Source organism: Prionailurus viverrinus, chromosome B1 (genome assembly GCF_022837055.1).
Source record: "Prionailurus viverrinus isolate Anna chromosome B1, UM_Priviv_1.0, whole genome shotgun sequence".
NCBI classification, from domain to species: domain Eukaryota; kingdom Metazoa; phylum Chordata; class Mammalia; order Carnivora; family Felidae; genus Prionailurus; species Prionailurus viverrinus.
The window spans coordinates 124261937-124280949 of NC_062564.1; the positions used below are offsets into that span (position 1 = coordinate 124261937).

Consider the following 19013-nt stretch of genomic DNA (forward strand, 5'->3'; position numbering starts at 1 on the left):
AGCTAAGTTGGATAACCACATTGCAAGTATACTGCAGAAAGCATTCCATTGGGTAAAGCCTGGAACAAATAATTTCTTAGTACTTTTAGCTTTAAAATCTATGGATTAAAGCATGAATATCATTTCAGCTAAGTTATGATATATAGCATTTCTTTAAAACTGTTTTTATGATGGCCTTTAATTTAGTAAGCTAAAGATGCAAATTGATATGGCTTTATGTGTGTACATTGTAACAGAATATTTTGAAGGCTCAACAATAAATTATTGGTACTGTCTGTAATTCTCATGAGTATATCTGTTTCATAACTTTTTATTCAGCCACACTTCATCTTTCATTATCAAATGACCATCTTTATAAAGAAAATAAAACTAGATATGAAGGTTACAACATTATGCAGAAATGGACAACTAGAACATCCAAGAACTTTTAGAGAAAAAATATGAAGCACTTAAAACCAAAGGATAAGTTATCTCAAATGACTGTCATCTTCTCATACTACATTTTATAATGAAGATTAGAAATCCAGATGTTAAGATTAACTCTTTATTTTTCAAACAAGTATTGAATTGCAATGTAATTTTGAGAACCTTCATTTTGTTACTCTTAACTGCTCTTTAATTGACTCAGAGAAATATTTTGTAAAGATAAAATCATATGCACATATGGTATAAGCTTTTCCCAAGTTTTCATAGCTGCTTTTAATCTAGGTTCACTGAACAACATAGTTCCATATAAATTAGCATAAAATTGTTTTATTCATTCAATTTTTGCTAGGCTCTCATAGCATACATTGTGTTTTCCCATAGATATTAAACAGCTTTTCCTACATTTTATTTATGACAGTCTTAATTCCACTAAAAATCTTTCATGGTAAAAGTGTTTAATGAGATATATCAAACTATGATATTTATAATTATAGCACAGTTTATGGCCTTGTGAGTATATGGGATGATTTCATGAAATCAATGGACTAAAGGGGAAAATGAAGAAGAAAAAATATCTTTAGTTTTTTAAAACATCTTTTGTACAGAGACTAACACATACTTTTATAGATTGATTTAAAAAGGAATAAAATTAAATATGCCATAATTGCTCTTTATTGATGTGAATTTGATATATTGAACCAATTAATGACACTTTTCTATACAATTTTATTCTTATTTTTGTTCAGAGTGCTCTGAAAGAGCAGGTAAGGATGACTTAAATGAGACTGAAAGCAGTTCTGGCATAGGCCCTAGTTTGGAAGTGTCAATATAAGTTCATAAATTACACCATATTGTAGGTACATTTCTTAAACCTCTTCTTAAACCATTGGTTGGTAGTGTGTTTTTAGGTTGAGTGAATAGGCTATTTTATAAGGAACTATTTCTAGAAATACCAGCTCAGCATAACTAAGGGGAGTAGAAATTTCATTGGTAATTGGAGTAACACTTTTAAAAGCGTTGTGTTTGCTCTTTTATGTGAAAAACAGATGGCAAAGAGAAAGGAATTTACTGGAGTCTCCCATTTAAAACTTTGATTTAATTTTCTGAACATAGTAATAATCAGCTCGAAGAATCAAAACTATTATTAAAATTTAAAAATAAACTCCTCTGGTAAATGTTTAATAAAATTAAAACAACATTTGTGGAAATTTAATATACAATAATAAGGAGATAATATTGATCTTCTCAACTCTACTCCCCCAACCTCCAACATTAAAGACCCATTTGATAAGGCCACACAGTAATTACCTAGGTGCTTATTCTTGTCACAGCTATTCTACACTATTTGGAATAGTGAATATTACATAATCTGAGTAGTATAGATAAGATGTTTAGTTTATGGTATAGGAAATAATGTTATGGAAAAAGAAAAAAAAGAATACCATTTTAGAAGTAATTTTCTTTATTATCGTATATATTGGAAAATGAGTGGTTCAAGGTCTCCTAGTATGCAGCTCTGAATTTACCATTTCCAACTTCACCAACAATTCATTGCTGTTGACCATTATATAAGTGCAAAGGCTTCAACTTCTATATTATGATCCCAGACTTTCCATTCTAGTTCTATCTTCTCTATTCTCACCCTCCCACTGTGTTCTTCTACTATATAATCTAGTGAAATTATACTGTTTAGTTTCCAAGCCATGCCTCATGCTCTGCTATATAAAGATTTTGCTTATGCTGTTTCCTTCACCTGGGAATAGCTTGTTACCGTTTAACAAAATTCTACGCATTTTCCAGGCCTATCTCAAGTGTCCCCTTTTATGAAATCTTTCCTGATTCTGCCAACCAGATGAAATCTCTCTCTTTTAGAGCCCTGTAGAACTGATAATACTAATCTTATTCTATTTTACGGTATAGGCATATGTGCATTTGTCTCATCTCCCCTTTCCACTGTACTGGTATATCCTTGAGGTAGGACTTTATTATTTTTCCCCTTTGGATCCCTGAGCACCAAGATGCTAAGTGAATTAGGACGTTATTGAACAGAAGATTTAATAAAATGAGAATCTTTGTTAACATCATTTTGTACAGATCAGAAATGTAAAATGAAATATCACATTATAAAATGAAATATCAACTTTAATAGGTGATTCAAACTCTGAGTAGTTTGGAAACAAATGATCATATCTTTGGTTTACCATAATCTTCCAGAATAATGATGTAAAATTTAGATTTGCTTAGTTGTGTATATAAGATGAAGTCCATGTAAATGAGACAATGGTCAAGATGTAAACATTTCTCTAAAGCTTGGAACTAGGTGTATTTAATCTGATCTCAAAAACAACCACTTTGTGCAATTGCACAATTCTAGATGTGGAAGATAATAAACTAACCTTTTGGGCAGCATCAATCTAAAAGTATGGTTATTGTTCTTAATGCAACCAAAATAGAGTTCTTAGCTCTTGATACTCTTCAATGCATATCTTAAAAATAAATAAAACAATAATACTATACTTTAAAAAAGGGAGTAGCTTTTCTTACTATCTCTCTTTCAATTCATGCCTGAAACAAAAGCCCCTTTAAAAAGAATTGACTTTATGAAGGATGTGTTTCTGGACACTTGTGATAAATCTTATCAGTTTTGGCTGGTCTCTTTCGTACTTTTTACTGTGGCCTTTTACCTAAATTCTTTCTCTGCCATACTCCTTGCAACTGTTTATGATGGTGGAGGCAGCCTGATTTCGAGTCTTCCATCTATGGGCTAAGTCCAGTTTACCTTACCCACCTGTTCAGTATTTCAAGTTCTGGGTTATATAAGAGAGGAAAGGACTTCTCCCCCCAAAATCAGGTTTTGTAAAGTCACAGTATTATCACAAAAAATATATCTAATATCAGTTTCTGACACATTTCTCTTTCAATAATCATTGATAACATTAATCTAATATCGAAATTCCAACTGAATCACCCATCCAGGTAGCATCATCAAGACAAAAGGAACTATAGTCACACAGATTATATTCCATTCTCCAAATTTGCAAAGTAACCAAAGTCATTTATTTTCCCCCATAGTCTACTAGCATCCATCAAATCTTCCTCTGATCTTGGTAACAGGTGCTTTCTTTCCATAAATTAGTCAAAGGCACAAGTCCTTAGAAATGAAATGAGGATTTTAAGGTCTAAAGTCATACACTATTTTCTCTCTGTCTTGGTCTGTCTGTCTGTTTCTCTCTCTCTCTCTCTCTCTCTCTCTCTCTCTCTCACACACACACACACACACACACACACACACACTCACATACACCTTCAACAGATTTCTTTAACACATTCTCCAGAAGATATTTATAGGGATAAGGTATTTTTTTCCTTGCTTGCTTACATTTTGGATATTTTTCTGTAACCTAGCACTGCTGTAATCTTTCCATAGGGTCTGCTGAGAGATTTACTCAGTTTGGTCAAACAGGTTATATCAATCCAATTGAGCTTTTCTCTCATGCAGGTTTCCCCCCTCAGTTCTGGGTGGCTGCTTCAGCAGGTATCCTTAGATTTTCATGTGACTCTGTTTCCTGGGTCAGGTAAGCCTTTCACCAAGATTAGATCCTGAATTTTTCTCTGAGAGGTTCATGAATAAATTACTTTGGCCATATACAAGAGAAAATGAATAAATTGTCAAGATAATGGCAACTTGGAAAATACTTCCACACATAAATTTCTTGAACCTAAAAGCAAATAATTTCTACCTCCTATTTAGGTGACTTTTTTGTGTGTGTATGCCTCTTATGAAATTAAAAAAAATACTAATTAAAGTTAAAATATCACTGATGGACTGGAAGGCCATTTTTAAACCAATATTTATAAATAAGTTAACTTCTTGACCTCAAAGTAGCTCATTTTTCTCATTGTTCATATTTGTGTTTTCTATACCACATAATAATTCTATTGCACAAATTTCAGATAGACTATAGATACTATGTTTCTAATTTTTTTTTTTGATTAGAGGATAGAGAGGTTGAAGAGAATATAAATGAATATATTTCTTGCAGCTGTGGCCAATCATAGAAAATAACCATTCACTATTGATGGAATTCTTTGGTTTATACTCTGTGGTTATCTGAAGATACTACATGCTGAAACTGATGAAGCTATTGTTTGGCTAGATAATACTATGCATTGCTAAAGATGACTGATTATGCAAGCTGAGAAACACAGTTCTGTAATACCCAAAACCAAAGATGATATAAATGGCTTTTAAATGTGAACTATTTAACTGTAATTTACTTTGAATTTTTAATAACAATAGAAAAAAAACGCCCTCAGTGTAATTTTGTCTCGGCTTTCATTTGTGCTTTTAACCAACACTATAGATAAGGTTTAAATTACAGTCTCAGAATTAGTACATTGAAAATGACACTAGAGGGGCGTTGGTTAATCATCCTACTCTTGATTTCGGTTCATGTCATGATATCGCCATTCATGTGTTTGAGCCCCTCATGGGGTCTCTCTCTCTCTCTCTCAAAAATAATAAACTTAAAAACTATTAGACACTATAGACACTAGAAATTTGGAAACCAAGGTGGCTTCCCAGAAATTAAAGTTTTTCTAAGTATGTTTTGCAAACATTAACTCTCTAAGAAGATTGGGAAAAAGAGGGAAATCCATGAGCAAACATATGTGGTAGAAAATGCACACATTATATTGGTCCTTTGTTATGTGTGAATTAGAATATCATAGTCTCTGTCATGACCTGAGATAAAGAAAACTGTTTTAACTTTGTTCAATCCAACTTTCCCCAAATTTATTTGACTAAGGAACACTTTATATGTGCGACATTAACTAAAATTCTGTGAAAACTTTAATTCTGCAGAAAAAAACTGGGGGAATATTTCTCTAATGCTTAGAAAAGCAAGAGTTTCACTAGTTTATTTATTTATTTTAAGGGAGAGAGAGAGAGAGAGAGAGAGAGAGAGAGAGAGAGAGAGAGAGAGACACTGAAACAGCATGAGCGGGGAAGGGCAGAGAAAGGGGGAGAAAGAGAATCTCAAGCGGGCTTTGTATTGTCAGTGCATAGCCTAATGCAAGGCTCCAACTCACAACCCTGAGATAACTATCCAAGCCAAAATGTAGAGTCAGATGCTTAACCAACTGAGGCCCCCAGGTGCCCCAATGGGGGTCCTCTTTCTTTTAGCTCTGCTGATCTATTTTTGTGTGCATTGGTTTTCCTATAAGAAGGATGTATATTATTAGCTCTGGACTTTCATTTTATTGAAATGGTGGCAGGACATTGTATTTCAAAATGTCTTCAGTTTTCTCATACATTGTCTTATTTTGCTTCATTATCTTCTAATATCCAGTTTTGCTGATACAGATAAGGCAAGATGGCATTTTGAGTATTCTTCTCTTTGTAGGGGACTATCTTTTTGTTGAAACATTGAGGATTTTTTTTTAAATCCTCAATGTTTTCTATTTTCTCTTTCTGGAAACTCTGGATGTAGACCTACCAGATTTTTTTAAAATGTCTCTTTAGCTTTCTATCATATTCTCTCTCTCTCTCTTTTTGTCCTTTAGCTCTGTATTCTGCATTGTGTGTTTTTCCCTTTGGCTATTTTCTTATTTCATTGAGTTTTCTATACTAACAGTTATGTGTTCTTAGAATACTTTCTTTTTCTTTGATTGTTCTTTGTTTTATAGATGCAATATCATTATAAATGTGTTTTATCTATTATTTATTGAATTTTTAAAGTTCTATTTTTTCCTAAACAATCTCTTTCTCCTCTAGGGCCTATTATAAAGTTTATTTTGATTTTTGTCTTTCATGCTGCTAGCTCCTGTCATATGCCTGGTGAACTTTGCTGTCCAGTCATACATTACAAAAAAAAAAAAAAAGACTATTTTGGGTATTCTTTGGGTACAGCAGTATAAGTAGTACTATTCTCTTCTTCTCTCTTTTAACAACATTCCTGATTTGAAACTTTGTCTTGTTTGTTAAAGGCAGCAGTATGTTGAATCGTGGGCTTTGCTTTAGGATGAATAAGTAGAACAGCTGACTTCCTTACTACAATAATACCACATCCTCACTGTCATGTGCTCTTGTCTCCTAAATGCCAGCATGAGGCATGGTAGAGGGTAATGGGCAGAACATTTCATCTTAAACTGCTTAGTCATCTAAGAGCAAAGATAAATTAACAAGGCCAGAGACAAGAGAGTTAGCAGTGCATTTCAGGGTGTTTTCATTTTTCTGTATTGTAACATTAAAAAAATACTTTAATAAAGAACCGTAGAACTGATACCTTAGTTAAATTTGCTTAGTGTGCTTATAAAACAAAAACTCAGAAAACTATCATTACAAGTAAGTTTTTTAACTTGATAAAGGTTATAAACTTAAAACCCACACTGTGCATTATTTTAAAGGAAGAAAAGGATACCCACTATTACCAAACTTTCTTAACAAAGTAGGTGGTTCAGACCAATACCTAAGGAGAGAATACCTGAGAACACAGAAGAACTACAGGGATTAAAATAAATAAAATTATCTTTAATTTCAGATTATAGCATCATATAGCAAAACAACTTTTGAAAATACAGAAGCTATTAAAACTAATAAGAAATTTTAGCACACTTGCTTGATATAAGAATGACATAAAAATCAGTAACATTTTTCTATACCAGTAGTGATCATGTATAAAAAAAAATAATAAAAGTAATTACATCTCCCAAAAGGAATAGTTTTGAGGAATTAACTTAGAAGGCAAAAGTTTTCCATAAAGAGGATTTTTAAATTCTGATAATGGACAGAGATAGTGGTCTGAATAAATGAGGAACTAATTCTACTAACTCAAGAGGGTAGCCTCTTGAATGGGATGATTTTATATGATGAAGATACCAGTTTTCTCTATTCTAATGTATTAATGTAATACCATTTAACATTCTATTTGGACTTTTTGAAGAAATGGATAAACACAATAAAGTTTACATAAAAAATAAAATAAGAAACCCATAGAGAAAATAGGCAAAGCATATGAAATTATTTTATAGTCTGCATTGATTATTGCTTGTTTTATTCTTCTCTATAGAAATTCAACTTATTCCAGAAAGACTCATGTTCCTTCTTCTTAAAACTCATTTATTTTTATGTTACTACCATAAGAGTATAAAAATGAATGTTAATGTTTTTAAACCTCAGGGAATAACAATTATTGTAACAGAGCAAAAATAAACTCCCCTAAAAAGTCTGGCAGTTATATGATAAACACATAGGACTTTAACTTCAATGATAAAGTTCTCTTAAAAAGACTCATTGGAGTTACAATTATCAAGTCATTTCTAGGGAAAGAATAAATGCATTTTACAAAACAAATTGGCATGGGAAATAATATAGTATCAGGTTTCATCTAAGTGTAGAACTCACTATTTCCCCTCGAGGCTTAAACAAATATTACATGAATGAGGGCTCTTGTAAAATGTTATGTTTTGAAATAGATTTCATTAATGGTTTCTAGTGATAATTTATTTCTCCCTTTATGCACAAGTCTCTTCTCATACTAATAATGGATAGCTTATTTGCATATAAATAGATTTCAGTATTTGCAGAGGCAGAGACCAAATATGTTTCTTTTTCTCCCTCTGGACATTGTTAAACAGATTTAAAAAAAAGAAGAAGAAGAGGGGAAGGAGGTATTACAATAATTAGCAATGAGGAATTATAATAATTTTCTTGACTAAAATTTTTTTCAGGCAACTTTCTTTGGCACTTTTATTGGTATACTTCATGCCAAAGGTTTAGACCTCCATTAAAATGCAAAAAAAAAGAATCTGCAGAGTTTTTTCTCAGTGATGCTTTTTGGTATACCTATGCCTTGAATGAAAACAACAAAGCAGCTTGATATCGGTTATTGAAATGTTTACTATGGCCCTCTGGGTATCTTCTTCTAATTAGTTTTTACTGTTTCTGATGAGGGAGTATGTTCCATTCTAGATAAGGTAAATGTCACTTCTGTGATAATATTGCTTAATTAAGTAAATTCTTTATTTTTGAGATATAACAAGTTGCATGCTTGTGATTGAGAGATATTTTGTTCCTTTCTGTTAAAAAAATGCACACATGCTAATTTTTTCACTTATCATATGGTTAAAAGTACCAAGTCTTAAAAAAATTCATTGTATAACATATGTCCTTCCTAAATATAATAAGAAGGTCTTTTAAGCCTACTTTCATTACGACTAACAGTAGTCATTAATGAAGAGAGAACAATTAAATCAGTGCTTTTCAAAGATATCCACTTGATATTTGCTTCTTGGCTTTCAGTGTTTGAAATAGGATATGTTCCCATATCATTGTTCTTTAAGTGAGTAAGAAGCATCATCTTATGGTACACTTAGTATTTTTAAGTAATTCCTTCAGGAAATTAAGATAACAGCTGCTTTCTGATAGGCTCGATATCTGTTAATAAGTATGTCTTTCTGACCAGCAGAGGTCACTCAGTTTAAGTGAATAATGACTTTAACTTTCAAAAAAGACAGCAAACATGACCATTCTATTTGAGCAATTGTATTTTACTTGATTTCTGTTACTTGCATAAATAATTATTTTCATCCCTTGTTCTACATGCTTGTGAGTGAGGCAGTTCCTCAGGGTCCAAGACCTTTCCAAACCTGAATCCAAGAATATTCTGAAAGAAGTAGTAAAAATACTGTATTTAAATTTATGAATTTTATACAGATCTTTTCTACTGGTTTAAAAAAAATAAGAGAAAATTGTCCTTCAGAGAACATGACACATTGTATTCTGCCACAGAGAGGCAGCCTTCACCAAAAGATGGCACCGAGGCCTGTTTGATTCTAAGACAACATCATTTAACTCTTGATCTTTAAAAAATTATTGTTTATAACAGGTTTTGAAAGTAGCAGTATGTGGCATCCTTGGCAACTAGCAGTGTCAAGATTGTGGATATATGAAGACAATTTGATTTTTAGAATTGTGATATTTTTGTTTATCTTAAATGTGTGTGTACTTATTATAAGTTTAAAAGTATAGGTGCAAATCAGAATTACACCCACTTGTGGTATGCGAATAATAATCCAGGAGCAAAAATTTCTAAATTTATTATATAAACCTCAATTTGTTCCATCTCCTAGACCTTATTCACCTGTTTGAGAAATACCATGTTCTGGTGAAAGCATATCTTCATTTAATTAAGATGATATTTGTTTGGCAATTTTGATATTTTTGGCAAGTGCTAGAGACAGCTAAAGATTAAGAAGGGAGTGTAAAGTAGTAAAGGAGTTGTTAAAATCATAGAGCCCGTCATAGCTCAGCTATTAAATCAGTTTTCTGTAAAATTTAAATAATTTTATTTTCCTTTCTTTGGGGGAGGTTCCCAAGGACTTAAAGCGGTTGAATGATGTGTCCTTACTTACTGTGTAGCTTTGAGGAATTTTTCTGGACCATTTCAACCCCCTTTTATAAAGGAGGAAACTGAAACTTAAAAAGGTTTAAAGAATTTATTAAGGTCACATGGCTAGTATAAGAAATCTTGAATTAAAATTTAGGTTTGAGATTTATTCCAGAGAATGATAGATTAAAATAGAGATGAGAATATACTTACACTTCACAGAATTTCATCTTCCATGATCATGAAATAAGTTTTGCACACTTGGCCCCAAATTGAAATAGTGTGACATGGCCATAACTGAATTCATAATGTGTTGAAGGATATACACTATAAAGTAAGTTTCTTTTCTATCTTAATACTGCCAGTCTCCTGCTAATCTCTCAGGCAATGATTATTCTGAATGTATTTACAAACATTTATGTGATCTATCATCTAAATGTCATTTTCACAGTATAAATAGAAATAGGATTTTAAGGTATCCATTTTTCCATAGACAATTACTGAAGAAGAAATTAAAATGAAAAGAAAATAATTAGAATGCTTAAAGTCTCAGGAGTAGATTCTGGTTGGCTTATAAACAGACTCTTTCTTTGGCTTGGCCTAATTCAGCTCAGTAGGCCCTGATTGAAGCTCTACCATAAACAGGCGCTGGGCATAAGATTCTGGAGAAAAGATAGTCTCATCCATAATTTCAGAAAGTTTTTGCTCTGGATAACGAATTCTTGAGATTTTTTGAGGGGAAAAAAGAGTTAATGTGTAGATATATTTACTAATAGCAACATATTAAATTATAGTTAAAAGGTCTAAAGCAATGGGCTTTGTTAAAGTTGTGTTTTCTTGGTTCCACTTTCAGAGAGTATGATTTTATGATTTATGAATCTAAGGGAATCTACAGTCTGACACTAATCTGGGTTATTTTGATGGCTGTGGTCCATGAACTACACTTTGGAAAAGATTAATTTAAAATATATAGTGCTGAATATGATTCTCTTTGTTTTTCAGTCTTGTTATTTCAAGCTATAGAACAAGTTCAGCCAGAGGCCAGAGGAGAAACACATCCGAAGCTAGGGAAGGGCTGTGAACAGGTCTGGTGGGTCATGGGCATTGAAGCCAGATGAGGAAACCATTTACTGTTTGGACATAAGTACTGTTAAGATAAACCAATCCCCCTGTTATTTGTCTTGTTTAAAATTAACTAGTGGTAGTTGATGAGAAGGTTTGCAAGGGAAGAATTCTGCTGAATTCTTAGCCTGCTATTATTATTCCATGAAGTTATAGGAACAGCATTAGAGAGTATGTACATTATATCCTGTGATCACAGGAGCGGAGTGAGCAGACAACACTGGTAAGGAGAAGAAAAAAATCTTTTCTAGATTTATATCTAGACATAGATTTAAGTTTATGGAAAAGGAGCAAGAAGTTTTCTAGGATATTCGATGGTTAACCTAATGGTTTTTGTTTAATCTTTGGCGAATGTAACATTTATGCATCAAAGCATGAGAACCATTTTATCTTTTACTTAATCTATAAAATATGTTTGTTTTAAGGTGCAAAAATTTCTTCATTTAGGGTGCCAATGAATATATTAACCTTTGTTTAATTCGCTTGTCTCTATATTAATCATGTAGGCTCTTCTTTCAGAAAATGCTAAACTCTGAGTCTAGCTTTATCATAGCAGAGCTATTCAGAGAAAGTTTCAAATCCAAACACTTAAGAATATAACAATTTTTAGTAAGTTAAAGAAATGTCAAATAGTTACATTTTAAAATGGTAATTATTAGCCATTAAAATGTTTTAAATCATTACGTATTTATTATTTCTTTCTTAAAGAATTTAGCTTGTTTAATATTAATCAAATGTTCAAAATAAATTTAGTGTTTATATTTAAAGAACTCCTCATCACTTAATCTATGACCTAATGTACTTAACAAAGATACATAGCATTATCCTGAGTTTTACATATAATATTCACAGAGATAAGTGCCAGTCTCTGGGGGAATACCTTCCTAATTCAGCTTTAAGTGAGAGTTAAAATAATGATAGTGATATAAAGGGACTTTAAATACATATTGAGACTTTATGTTTTTGCTTAGATAATTTTCTTGGCATTCCTGCTCCAAATGTTTAAATATGAACAGCGGGATATAAAAACCAAAATTCAGTTATGAAAGGAAAATTTGCTACTCTGCCGTGGCAGTTGTGAGATATTTTATTTACTTTGAAAATAACTTTATATTTCATTGATTATTTGATAACTTTGTTCATTTATCATTAAGAATCACTCATGTGTTACATTTTCATATACCACCTACTCAAAGTGGTAGAAGATGAAAGATTATCATCCTTCCTACCAGTTGGCTCCTATAATGCATACAGAAAGTGTATTATACCTACATATTCAAGACTGATGAAAGTCATTCAAATTTGTATAATGTACTTACATTATCAGAGAGTGAAATATTTTTTACAGGATCAGTTCAAAGACTTCATTTGATAGGGCTTATGGATGCACATTTTGGTAAGAATTTTATAAGAATGTATATAGAGATACATGGATAAACAGACTTTTTTTGTCTGAAGATATATTTCAGTCAATCCAAATCTGTCTGATCTTGTATTTACATGCCATAACAGTGACAGTCCTACTGCTTACTCAATGCTAGGAACACATATTTTAACAGGTGGATGATTTAGGTAGACTCCAGTTGATGCAGTACTCAGTCTACTTAGGTTGGAGTTCATTATAAGAGACCATTTCTTAGGGACTGTATTGGCAATAATTCTTAGATACTCTATAGTAATTTTAGAGTATCATTCTTAAGTATTTAAGGTCTTATTTCTGTTTAAAAAATGTTTTTTAACATTTATATATTTTTAAGAGACAGACAGAGCACGAGCCAGGGAAGGGCAGAGAGAAAGAGAGAGGGACACAGAATCTGAAGCAGGCTCCAGGATCTGAGCTGTCAGCACAGAGCCTGACACAGGGCTGAGCCATGGATGCTTAAGTGACTGAGCCAAGCATCCCAAGATCTTATTTCTTAAAGCACATAGTTCCCATTTTGTTTTTGAACAGCGATATTAACAGGATGGTAAAACATACATGGAACTTTGGTTAAAAGTTTATGCATTATTGAGACTCTTATCTGTTTTTTCTCATCACCTATAAGCTCAGTTTAATAGACCACAGTTGTTTGGTAATAATCTGAAGTGCCGTTTAATCAAATCGAGTCTTAGGAAGCAGGAGAAGAGCTTGGTACCTAAATGTGGCTTTGACATTGATGATAATAGTTCCTTGTGTACTAATCTCTTGTTTTAGCTATTATTTCATTTGTAGAGCTAGAGAATAAAATCAGCATGAGAAAACGTGTTCCATAAAACTAAACTCTCTAAATGACATTTTAAAGTCATGTGGTCCATTGTAATGAATAGTTTCCTAGATGCTTTTTAATTCCTAAAGATATGCTCACACATGGATTATTTACTTTTCAGTAGTTTCTTTCAGCTTCATGTGAAAAAACGACTTAGTATTCATAAACAAATTTGAGTGCACGATTTATAAATTTTAGCTTGTTATGAAGACAGCCATTTTTAATCTGAGGTTTGTAGCTTTATTTATAGAAGTAGTTATTTCTGAGTCCACTCTAATGTACCAAAATTATTTTTATTTTAAATTACTCATTGTTCCTGTTCTCTCCCATTTTTGCCCTGTAGCATTGGTTGACATTTCATAGAGACTAAGCTGGCATAGGGCTGGAAAATATGTAATTATAAGAATCACCTGCTCTTGAATTTCCCATTATATAATAGTCATGACTCAGGCAGACTTTTCATAGGTGTTTGATTTGGAATGAGAAGTTTTCTTCTTCCATGACCTGTGATTAAAATGTGGCATTTTGATAAATAAATAGAAGATAATTTCTGCATAATCCAGCCATGAATCAGAGCTGGTGAAGCAATGTAAATCTTTGACCTGTATCACATAAGCAGTAACATATGTAATTGGAAATATATTTTAAGATCAAGTAAAATAGACCCCTTTTTTTTTTAATGCTCTGTAGCTTAAAGCAAGCTAAGTGCTACAATGCAGTAAGATGCATATTGAGAGTTTGACTTTACTTAATGCTTCTCAAAGGAATTCCAATAAGAGGAAATCCACTAAAACTACATTTGAATATTTTATTTTCTTTTAATGAGTTATAACCATAAAGGTAAATATTTATCAGTTGTTGTAGCATGCTGGTAAGGACCGGGAATAGACTATTTCATTTCGTAGTTGAAAATGAAATTTACTGATACAACAGTAAACCAGTGTTTGCTTTATAGTCTTATCTATTGCATTAAACTTTATACATCTTTATGGTTAAAGTTGTAATTTTTAATTAATCAACTGTAGAATCATGCACCCAGTTCCTGATAATAGGTTTGTGTTCTTTTCTTGATACTGCAGTAACTGACACATTTTCCCAGTGTAGTTTAGTTTGTATTTATCTATTTTTAAAGATATTATGTATGTCTATGTACATTGTTTTTCTGCACTATGAATAGAAATTTATTATTCCAAAGTCATGGATGCAAGATGGCACTTGCTACAACACTTTACTTGTCTTTTGGCAGATCAATACACTTTAGCTTCTGTCTTAGTCAATTCTGAGTGCTATAAAAAAAATACCATAGACTGAGTAGTTTAAATAGTACAAGTTTATTTCTCACAGTTGCTGGAGTCTGGGAAATCCAAAATCATAATGCCCAAAGTGACATTTCATTCCTAGTGAGAGCTTTCCTTCTGGTTTGCAGATAGACATCTGCATACACAGCAGAAACAGAGAGAGAAAATAAATTCTCTCATGTCTCTTTTCATAAAACCAGTAATCCCATCATGAGGGCTCCACTCTTGTGACCTAATTACTTTCTGAAGGCCTCATCTCCAAACACCATCACATTGGAGATTGGGGTTTTAACATATGAATGGGGCAGGGAGGCCACAATCATTCAGTTCATACCAGCTTCCCACAAGGACTTTATAATTTTGGATATTTATCCTATGAATTGAATTGACTTTAGAATGATTGAACTAGAGTCAAATGTCATCTCTTATTGTAAATTTTGACGTGTCCTAGTTAATGAAGCTAAAGCCTTAAAAATGTTTCATATGAATTTGTCAATTCTAAAAATATTTTAGATTTGAAAACATCTGGAGGAATCTATTCTTCAAAGTAGGTGATTTTCAGTTGCATGTGTAGTAGGGAGACAGAGGTATTAATTTTGTATTCTATTAATATCTTTATATGTATTTCATTGTTTATGTTCAGTGAACATAATATTCAGTGCTCACGTTTTTGTTTCCTCTCCCCACATTATCTGTTTAATGCCCTCTAATTTGGTTTCATTCATCACCACTTTTCTATATGCTCCACTGTGACCTCTCTTTGAAGTCTCCTCTTAAAACTTTGATGTAGTAGACCTCTAGCACTCTTGGAAATACAGGCTTGACAAATGGCAGACAGTACGTTTTTGTTAACATGTGGATGGAGAAAAGAAAAACTTCTCCCTATGATGTTGTGCTAGCCATATTCTACTCACTAGACTATTTCCTTCTTTGATTCTCCTCCTCTTTTCCTATATGCAGCATCCCCTTGTTTCAGTCCTCAATTATTTAGTTTTCTCTCTCCACGCTCTTTCATTTAGAGATACCTCAACTATTGCCTCTATGTGAATAACTCCTTTCCTTTTCTCCAGGACAGCTTTCTCATGAGCTTCAATTGTGTATCTTCACTTGTCTTCTGAACATTTCTATTGGATATCCTGCTGTCTTTTCAAACATAACTGGTTCAAAACCAAACACATGATGTTCCTCTTCAATGGTATCTTTCTACTGTGTGTTTTTTTTTTTTTTGGTCACAGTATTGCCTTTTTTTTTTTTTTTTTTTTTTTTGCGAGAGAGAGAAAGAAGCAGGGAGAGGGGGATGAAAAGAGGATCCAAAGCGGGCTTTGCATTGACAGCAGAGAACCTGATGTGGAGCTCAAAACCACGAACTGTGAGATCATGACTAGAGCTGAGATCAAGAGTTGAATGCTTAAGCGACTGAGCTACCTAGGTGCCCCACAGTATTGCCTTTTCATTAGCAATTTTTTATTTTTATCTTCTTCCAGCCACTAAACATACTAAATATTTGTTGCATCTATTAGAAAATATTGGAGTTGTTCTTCCTTTCCTTTACCAATGTTAGTAAACTCCTTATTAGTGTCCTTAAAACAAAGCAAGTCGTGTCATCCTATAAAGTACTGCTGAAGTTTATTTGTTAAACTACTTCTTTCTTTATGAATCTCCTTTAGTCTAAAACCTTCAAGAGCTATCCACTACCTGTGGAAGTAGTTTCCAAATGCTTATTTAAAAATATATATATCAGACAATTTTAGTTAATTTTTTTTTTTTAACCTGTGACCCAAACAAAGAAAAGTAAATCTAGAGATGTTTTGAATGAAAATAATTCAGCCTTCTTCTACTTGGACTTCACCTATACAGTGTTCCCTAGGCACTTCTCTGGAATTCTGGGACACTTTGTAATACAGTCTGAAACCTATTGGCTCTAGTACAAAATTCTCATTTAGGATTAGGCCCTATTCCATTCAACCAGTCTGTTTATTATATCTAATTGTTTCATGTGAATTCTGTCTTTGTATCTTGGCTTCCATCATGTTTAGTGCCCAGAATGCTGTTAAACTACCTTTTTGCTTCTTTGAGTCTTATTCATATTTCCAAATGCACTTCAAGCCCTACATCTTCACTGGATGCATTTTTAGAAAATAAAGAAGTCAGGTATTTCTTTTTCATGATGTATATTTATCATGATTTATCATTTTCATGATGTATATTAGGGGGTACTATTTGCTTTTTTGGGAAAATACTTCTATATTACGTTTAATTATTAGATAAGCAAATATCACTTTTTTGTGCTTATTGCATTTCAAAGCCCTAAACTGAATGATTTTAAGCATTCAAAAAGAACGAGTCCAAGATTGTTTGATGCTAAAATTACGTATTAAGAGCATGAATCTAAGAATAGTAATTATATGACCCAAATCAATAATTTTAAAATATTTTATTATTTTCTATACTTGTTTTCTTTTAGGACCTGCAGCATACAATCCTGTTTTAAGGAAATCTTGCTCCATACCCTTATTTGTTAAGGCATCAAAGCGTTTTAAAGATTCCAAAGAGATTACTCCTGGTCCAGCTACATATGAGGTTTGTCAATGATAATTTTCTTTTATCAGTAACAAAAGAATAGAATAATTTCCAGAAAGTACTGAACATGTCTACATTAAAGTCCTTTACATATGTTTTATTCATATTACTAGCTATTAAAATCGAAGGAGGCATTTTTTAAAATACAGTCTGACAGTTTTTAAAGACTGAATTAAGAATTATTTGTCAATTTATCTATAAATGTCCACTAAGCACTGTTATATATATAATTTTTTACATCCCTGAAACTTAAAGACTTAGTTGTTTACATACACAAATGGAAATTTCCAAATATTTATTGCAATCATGGATTTATTAGAAGGCTCAGAAGATAGCCCTGTTGCTCCAGTAAAATCAGGTTTGGATCTTTTATCTTTTTTTAATAAGTATAGATGCTGTAGTCTAGATTCATAATAAATAAAGGACTCTTAAGCTGTGGGCCTTCTGATTACAAGAAGAATGCTTAAGTAAACCTTCAAGTTTTAAAAATTGTGTTCACGATTGGCCTTAATTCCCAATCTAGGATGAATAGGTCCCCCATTTGTACTCTACTCACTATTAAAAGTGAAATATTTTATAGTGGCTTATAGCAAGTAATTTAAGAGTTAATACTTGGGCCAAACCATAGTGAATGTTGTTTTTTGGGTTAGTTAATGACAAGTTCACTTTTATTGAATGTATGCTTTCTACTTATTTAAAATGTCATGATCTAAATAATTTTTAGGCATTCTGTCAAAGCAGATTCATAATGCAACATCAGGGAAAAAAGAAAAAGAAAAGAAAATGAATAATGAAAGAGTTGTTATTTTATTTGTTGGCTGTTGATTCCCCCAGAAGACCACTGCTAATTCCTACTGATTAAGCAATGCTAATTCTATTTACTTTGGAAAGGGAGAATCTGCTAAGCAGTCTTAATAGTGTTTCAGGAGATGCAAATCAAAGGACTTCTGGCGTTTTAGGACCTGAGCTCTGTGACGTAAGACAGGTCTTACAAACGGGAAACTGGCTGGGATTGGGCAAAGTTTATGACTTGTTTACTTTGGGTTATTAGGCACAGTGAGGAAGGGTCTTAAAGTAAGTGTTGATCAGTAAGCTATCAGTCTTGATAAGTTAGATGGTATAGCTGTTCATAGTTTGATATATTATCATATTAAATCTTTAGCTGAATCCTTTTCCCCTACTTTTTAAAACTGATTTTAGTGGTATTTACAAATAATAATGTCAGTAAATGTAATGATACCCTTTTATTTTGTGATGCATTTATCATAGAAAATGTATCTACTAATCTTTCTAGTATTTAAAAATCTTTCTTTTTCTTTCATTAAGATTTTATAAATTATATTTATACTTCTTCATAGTATTTTCTATGCCAAATGAAAACATTTATGGGTTTGATAATGATGTTTTTTCAGGTATTGTTTGAATGTATATATATGTATATATATATACACACACATACTGCACTTCAGGGTAACTTTTCTGTTGAGAACTGAGTGTATAATATTTTTTTGTCTTCCTATTGTTTTCTTTAATAGTTGAAAAGTTTTTTGAAAAAGTATTTTCTTTCAAAGTTTTCCTTCTTTAAAGGAAAAGTTATTTTTAATCTGATAGACCAGTAAATTATAGGTCTATTTATTATTATTTGCTCTTAGTTTTTAATTTGGTACTTCTTTCTTTCTCTATTGACTTTAATAAGTTTCAGTTGGTAACTCTTGAGAACATGTTTGCCTAAATATTTTACTTTTATTTTTTACAGAAAAAGATGATTTTAGAAATTTATAACATTGTTTTAAGATTGCAATATTATGTTATATTTAAAAAACACTTAAATGTGTATGATTTGTGCCATCATTAGTTATAGGTTTTCAGTGTCACATGTTCATGGATCTAACCTATCCAATATAGGTGGTACTAACAATAATATCTATTACAATAGCTCTCTTAAGTTACAC

At 32.1% G+C, this 19013-nt stretch overlaps 1 protein-coding gene across 1 annotated transcript in view; it reads left to right on the top strand.

The window, feature by feature from the left end:
* Positions 1-19013, top strand: part of STPG2 (sperm tail PG-rich repeat containing 2) — a 549400-nt gene that overhangs the window by 296903 nt on the left and 233484 nt on the right. The window contains exon 13 of the mRNA XM_047857630.1: positions 16946-17061. Coding sequence (XP_047713586.1) covers positions 16946-17061 — 116 coding nt within the window. The remainder of the gene's footprint in view (positions 1-16945; positions 17062-19013) is intronic.